Source organism: Apium graveolens, chromosome 3 (genome assembly GCF_009905375.1).
Source record: "Apium graveolens cultivar Ventura chromosome 3, ASM990537v1, whole genome shotgun sequence".
Lineage (NCBI taxonomy): Eukaryota > Viridiplantae > Streptophyta > Magnoliopsida > Apiales > Apiaceae > Apium > Apium graveolens.
This window is the reverse complement of record NC_133649.1, coordinates 280,796,884-280,804,608: the sequence shown is the minus strand read 5'-3', so window position 1 is coordinate 280,804,608 and position 7,725 is coordinate 280,796,884. Positions and strand designations below refer to the sequence as shown.

At 36.1% G+C, this 7,725-nt stretch overlaps 1 protein-coding gene across 1 annotated transcript; it reads left to right on the top strand.

The window, feature by feature from the left end:
* The first annotated feature begins 905 nt into the window (after positions 1-905).
* On the top strand, positions 906-6,555 carry LOC141711083 (synaptotagmin-2-like). The gene is made up of 12 exons (XM_074513527.1): positions 906-1,283; positions 1,804-1,902; positions 2,049-2,099; positions 2,180-2,303; positions 2,870-2,988; positions 3,167-3,268; positions 3,618-3,692; positions 4,574-4,650; positions 4,731-4,977; positions 5,241-5,588; positions 5,766-5,897; positions 6,163-6,555. Exons 1-12 carry the CDS (start codon positions 1,173-1,175, stop codon positions 6,292-6,294), a joined length of 1,617 nt encoding a protein of 538 aa, XP_074369628.1. The 5' UTR covers positions 906-1,172; the 3' UTR covers positions 6,295-6,555.
* Positions 6,556-7,725: the final 1,170 nt, after the last annotated feature.

Here is a 7,725-nt window from a genome sequence, read left to right as displayed (position 1 = left end):
TCTTTTCTTCGCTCGTGCTTCCGCTTCTTTGTCAACTTGATCAGTTTTGGCCTTGTCTTTCTCCGCGGCCTTTTCTGCCCGGATCTTTAGGAGTAAGGCATCTTCTTCTCGAGTCAATGTGATGACCCCGTCCTCGTCCACTAGGGAGGATGGTTGTCCTTTGTCGGTAAAACCAGGCGGCGGTGAATATTCGTGAATTGTTTTTGTCATGTTCTCGTTCTCAGCTTGTAACTCTCGTATTTCCCATAGACGGCGTTAAATGGTACGCCCAGATTCCTTCGGGAGCTTGACCAGGCTTCGGCGGCCTTGAAGGTGGCTTCGGCTGATACCTGAAAGTGAAGAGAATGCGAGGGTTTGTACCCCCGATTCACCTCAGGTGTGAGAATAAGAATCTGGTTGTAAGGGTGTGGAAATAATACAAGAAAAGTAGAGTGTATGCCAGAAATTCTGTGTCTTTTGTCTTACTTTTCAAGGGTTTTTATACCCAATTCTGCCATGATTGCTCGTCCGTTACGTATCATTATGGAGGGAGTGAAAAGGGGGTGTTATGTCCCTTGCTCTTTCCAACGACTTGGAAGAAGAGTGGGCCTTGGCCTGGGACTTCCGTGGGCCTTCGTCTCACGGGCCTAAAGGACCTTCGGCCCAATAATTTAATTGCATATTGGGCCTTCGTTCGATGGGTCTCGTTGGGCCTATAACCAACAATTATAATAATAATATATAAATTTAATGGTTTTTGTCAATAAGATCTTAGGTGACATTGTCTTATGGGTGTTTGGCTCATTAGAAGATGGACACATACTAAAAAAAACCTAAATTATAAGGTAATAGTATAGATAATTGATGCAAAATTGGCCATGCATTTGTTAATGCACCAAGATGGTTCATTTTCTCATTGGTACGTGTCTAAAAAAACTTTCGGGTTCTCTCACTTCTGATCTCTCTTCTTCCCCTTTCATATCCAAAAATGACCATCTCATGATATAGTAAGATTCATATTGATGGGTGATACATCCCTGCAAATTTGGTTTTATTGATCCTGGGGTTGTTAAATAATTTGTATTACATGAGTTATTACAAAATTAAGGATTCTATATTACCATATTACATATTTGTTGGTTACTTAGCTGTGCAGACGAGGATTATAGTGCTGATCTGAAAGAAAGTAGAAAATGGGTGTAATAAGTAGCATTGCTGGGTTTTTCGGGTTCGGAGTAGGGATCTCAATTGGCCTTGTGATTGGCTATTTCCTTTTTATTTACACCCTACCAACTGATGTGAAGGTCTCTTCTTATTAATTCTTTTTTCTTGCATTTTTATTTACCTTTTAATGTAGCTCGCATTGTTTGTGGGCACATTTTTTTTACTATTTCTGCTTGTATATCATCTGTGTTATCATAATGGTAATGTTTAAGATACAATGCATATATAATTCTAGTCATTTTCATACTCTTCTATGTTTATTCTATGCATTTGTTAGCATAATTTGCAAACAGAATAGTCCTTGTGTCTGTAATGTGGAACAAAAGTTTTAGCACCAAGAAACAGTGAAAAATTATCACAATTACTAGACTTATGTCATCATGCATGTTAACAAGTTATATTTTGGGAGGCAAAAATATAACAGTTAACAGGAACCTCAAATATAATCTGTCTACAATCAAGACCTTTTTGTTGTAAAATGGAAAAAACACTTCACTTGCTTGCTTCTTGTCTTCATGCTAACTATAATTCTCATATAACTTTTTTATTCTTTCGTGCAGTGTGCTTAATTTTATGTTTTTTGAATTTTACTTTGTTCAGGATCCTGTTATTCGTCCCTTGGCTGAGCAAGACACAGAAACTCTGCAAAGTTTGCTTCAAGAGATACCCGTATGGGTTAAAAATCCAGACCATGACCGTGTATGCTCCTAGCCTTAAGCATTTACTAAATAATGATATACCTGAAAGTTGAGCCTTGTAGCTTCCCAGTCATGTGTATGACTGAATCTTTTGCTTATCTTGCTGCATTCAACGATGAGTTGTTCTAAACTGTACCTATTGTGCAGGTTGATTGGCTAAATAAATTCATTGAGACAATGTGGCCTTTTTTGAACAAGGTACCAATACCTTGTGTCTAATCCATTTATGTCGATACTTTTGTTTCTGTTTGATCATATCTAAGGCGCAAAATCTTCAGGGAATTTGCAAGCAAATAAAAACTATAGCAGAACCCATCATTGCTGAGCAGATTCCAAATTATAAAATTGAATCAGTTCAATTTGAAGTTCTTTCTTTGGGAAGCTTACCGCCTGCTTTTACAGGTTGGACCGTTCTTTTCTTTTTTTCCATTCCACCGACACACGCATATGTAGATGCACATTAACCTGCTTATACAGTTTGCATTATGTACTTACCAAGTTAGTTCTAAATTTAATTTAGTAAATTAAAATATCTCCTTAAGATTGCAATATCGATATTTAACTGAGATGTTGTTATCCACCGTAACTAACTAACTAACTTGTTAATTCCCTGCACTGTTCAGCCGTAGTTTGTCTTTGGAGGCACTTGAAGATTGTCTAAGATCCTCAGACTGAAAACTTGTTTTCGCTTGCTTCATATTCATGGTGCAATAAATTATTTCCAAGTAATTGTAATTGAAGCTATCACAAAACATTTTCAAGAACCAAATAAAAAATGCAAATTTTCAATTCCATCCACCTACTCATCTACGCTGATATGTAGGCAAGTAAAATCATGAATTGACTGCTGCTAGTATGTCTACAAGCAGTCCCTCTGTGTACTCCATGCAATATATGCAGGATCTTTTCATACCCTTTCCCTTATTACCTTGCATTCATCTGAATTCTGTCTTGCCATCTCATGCCAGGAATGAAAGTTTATACTACTAGCGAGAAGGAACTGATTATGGAACCAACACTTAAGTGGGCAGGAAATCCTAACATTCTTGTAGCAATAAAGGCATTCGGACTGAGAGCCACCATTCAGGTAGTGTTAATTTTTTTCTTTTGGACCTAATCACTAACAGGGACTTAATAATAAGAAAAAACTAAATAGACAAGGCCACTTCCATGTAACTTGCATGATCTATTTCTGTATCTATATAGTAGTATATCTTTTTTTTCTTACACATTGCTGTCAGCTCTAACTCACTAAAGTGTTTCAGGTGGTTGACTTGCAAGTATTTGCTTTTCCTCGTATCACCCTTAAGCCCTTGGTTCCAACCTTTCCTTGTTTTGCCAAAATATTAGTGTCTCTTATGCAGAAGGTGAGAAGTAAATTTTAGAAATAGAACACTTGTTATGTTTACTACTGTCAACGTTGAAGAAGTTCGTGCATGCTTTTCTGTTAATATATTCTTTTTGTCCTGGAAAATAATTACACTGTTATATATCGTATATTTTTGCTTCCGTGTCCATTATTTCTTATGCTAGTTAGAGATGAGCTGATGTACTTCTCAAATTTATAATGTTTTGAAGAATATGGTGGTAAAAATTTGCTTCATAATCAGATTTTCATAATTCAGCTCTGAGATCGTATATGTCCCTTAACATATTGGAATAAGCTCCTTATAGATCATGTTTCTCTTGCACCATTCATTATTTCTAATTCTGCAGCCTCATGTTGACTTTGGGCTGAAATTGCTTGGAGCGGATGCTATGTCAATCCCCGGGCTGTATAGCTTTGTCCAGGCAAGCTCATTTGGTTTTTATTTCACAGTGATATTATTCTTCATAAGCTTTAATTTTTATTCTCCTGCTTTTTCTTGATTAAGCTTATTATACCTACTGATAACAAGTTTTACAAAAAAAAAGCAACAAAATAGATAGCTGTGTTGAAACATATTTGTTACTTAACATGGTATCAGAGCCCGGTTTAGGGATGGTCTCAAGTTCGAGTCCTTCCACCACCATTTGTTTAAATAAAATATTTGTTGTTAGTATTGATACTGGTATTGGTTGTCAATCGTAGTAGCACATGCTTTTGTTACCATCTCCTGCTATTTTAACGTAGTAGCACTTAAAAGCGGTCTTCTTCATGCTTCTGTTACTTGATCTCGATATATTAACGTAGCACTTAAAACTTAAAAAGAGTTGCATGGAGTGATTCAGCTAACCTGAGTACACATCTCAAAGTCCAGTCGGTGGACCACAACCCTCACAACATTTTCATGTAATCTAGAGTCCCTTTGTTGCCCATTAGCAATAATCCATTCACTTCCATATAAGATCCTGAACTGACTAATTCAGTTAACAGTTTATTTTAGAGAGAGTGCATATTATTATTACTACTAGGACTTTTCTGAGTATAAATCTATCTAGTTTCCACATGGCATGATAATTCTCTATATTCTTTCTCAACCTTCTGATTGATACTTTTTAATCTGAACTACATTTGTTGTCGTGTTTCTCTTCTCTAATACGCTGCATTTACAGAATCTAGAACCTCTTCCTCGATGAGATACACTGCAGCTGTTGCTGAAAAAATGAAAAACCATCTTGCTCATAGTAATTTAGAATTTCCATTTACGTACCTGATCCTTAGTCTGGCTCACTATATAATGTTTGGGCAGGATATTATTAAGGAGCAGGTTGCAAATATGTATCTATGGCCCAAAATGCTTGAAGTAGAAATCATGGATCCTACAAAGTAAGTGAATATGTTTTTCCTTGTTTAATTAACAATATGTAGCTTTTTCAGCCAATTACCTGAGCATAATCCCATGTCAGGGCCATGAAGAGACCTGTTGGGATTCTGAATGTAAAAGTTGTGAAGGCAATGAAGCTTCAGAAAAAGGATCTTTTAGGAGCCTCAGACCCGTATGTAAAACTTAAAATTTCTGAGGACAAACTGCCATCAAAGAAGACAACTGTGAAGCACAAGAATTTAAACCCTGAATGGAATGAAGAATTTACCGTGGTTGTTAAGGACCCGGAATCACAGATTTTGGAGCTTGTTGTCTATGACTGGGAAAAGGTACTCTATGTTTTTAAGATATGATGTGTCCTAGACATTTTTAAGATTTATTTACAGACAATCAGACAGATAATGGAGTATACAATTGAAATTTTTTTTGGTCTGTACTTTTTTCCTTCAATTTCATGCTTTTGGAAATGATAAATGGATTTCATCAGGCAGATACACAACAGATAACTACGACTACTTAGATCATATCAGTTTTGGTTACACCAGAACCTCCCCTACTTGTTTTTTCTAAGACCGGATATTTCTGTACTTAGGTGGGGAAGCACGATAGGATGGGTATGAATGTGATACATCTGAAAGATCTTACACCTGAAGAGACAAAAGTTTTGACTCTTGATCTGCTAAAAAACATGGACCCTAGCGACCCCCAAAACGAAAAATCACGGGGTCAGCTTGTTGTCGAAGCAATGTACAAACCTTTTGATGATGCTGAGAGACCAGCTGATTCTGAAGATTCTGAGGTTCAAAAGGCTCCTGAAGGAACTCCTGATGGTGGTGGTTTGCTTGTAGTTATTGTCCATGAAGGTCACGATCTTGAAGGAAAACACCACACAAATCCATCCCTGCGTTTATTGTTCAAAGGGGAAGAAAAAAGAACCAAGGTAAATTGTAGACCCAAAAGTTTTCATAAATTTTTTGCTATGTCGCGCTACCTGTTAACTTTGTACGATGCTCCATCCTTTCTGCTATAGACTACACATTGTTTACGTAAAGAACACAGCGTATTTTTCTTAGTTTAGAAGTAAAAAATATTATGTTTTGGTATTATTTATATGCAGGTTATGAAAAAAAACAGAGATCCAAAATGGGATGAGGAATTTCAGTTCATGCTGGAGGAGCCACCTACTGATGACAAGATGCATGTAGAAGTTGTAAGTACTTCAAAAAGGATGGGTCTTTTACATCCCAAGGTAAACATAACCTTCGTAAGTCGTAACATTATACTGCTATACTGTTATCTTAGTAATACATTAGTTCATAAAGTTTACACAGCATAGCACCCCAAATTTTTTCTTTTTCAGGACTATGGTGTATCAAGAGTTGTTATTATATTCAGAATGGACTCATCACTTTTTTATTTTTTTCGTAAAATATCAGCATTGCATGAATCTGAATTACGACGTGGAACAAATCCTTGTACAGAACTACCAACTAATTTTTTCTTAATGTTGGCAGGAAACCCTGGGGTATGTGGATATATCCCTTGCAGATGTGGTTAGCAACAAAAGGATCAATGAAACGTACCAGCTTATCGATTCAAAGAATGGTACGATTCAAATTGAGATGCAGTGGAGAACTTCATCTTAAGATTAAGTAGTCATGTTGATCATTTTTCGGTTCTACTGGAGTTTATAAGATACACATTTGAAGCTGTTCAAAACAAAAACTCTCTTCAGCAGCTTAGCTGGTCCTTGTCCAAGTACACTAAAACGTCTCAAAGTTCTCATCAATCAAAAGTTAGAGTATTATTGTAGTTGCTGTTTTTCTTTGGACTGACGAAAAATAATAGACAAGCTGAAGTTTAATAACTCATGCGTTCCTAGTTTAAGACTGAACAAGTAGTCTAAACTTGATATATCTTGCTGAGTCAGCTTTATTTCATTGAGCATAGGAATGGTAATCGGGTCGGTCGAAACGGGTTTTGCAAAAACCAAATCCGAACCCGATTGTCTTTGCCAAAGCCGAACCCGAATCCGAAAAAACCCGAATTATCAAACCCGAACCCGAACCGATCGAGTTTTATTCGGGTTCAGTTCGGGTTCGGGTTTGTAGATCTCTACCAAATTGCACTTGAATTTCCACAAATTTTATTGAAGGATTAATATGATCTTATTCGAGAAAAGGGCTCATAGATCTAACGATATTGAAATTTTTGAAATTTTTGGGTTGAATTAGAGGATTCAGAGTAGGCAATGGATCAGAATTCTAAGGATGAAATTGTGGGTTAAAAATGCAACAATCTTGGCCTAGAGTATACTTATCGAACACTACTACTGAAAATATGTTTAACGATAGTATTCCACTAATGTTAGACTTTAACATAATAGTTTGTATAAAGTATAATCTTTTTACTACTAATATTTGTAATATATGATATCATATATTATATTAATACTTTAAAATATAAAATATTATTTATACATGAACAGGGTTTCGGTTCGGGTTCGGATCAAAATGAAATGAGATTCGGGTTTTCGGGTCTGGTTCGAAACAGTATTCCTTAAACCTAAACCCGACCCGAAAAGAGTTCGGGTTTAAAAATCATACTCAAACCCGAACCGAAACCCGAAATATTCAGGTTCGGTAAAACCCGATCGGATCGGTACGGATCGGGTATCCATTGGTTCGGTACAAATTGTCATTCCTAATTGAGCATCTCCGATGATTGGCAATCTGAAGGATGCCAATTTTGTTACATAGCCAAAAATATTATTTTTTAATTGTCCATCTTTTACATCATTTTTGACACTTTTTTTCCATAAAATACTTCGATATTTGGCAACCAAAAATGCCAACTTCATTAAAATTATAAAAAATATATGTGTAATATAAATAAATGAGAAATATATGAATTAATTCATTATTGGAAACACAAATAAAATTATCATAATAGTTTATTCACCATTCTGACCACAAATGAAGTTGGAAGTTGGCATTGGCCGTCAACTTTTGACATCCCAAGTTGGCACCTCATGCCACCTCACTTGATATCTCATGTCATCTCAATAAATCAATCTA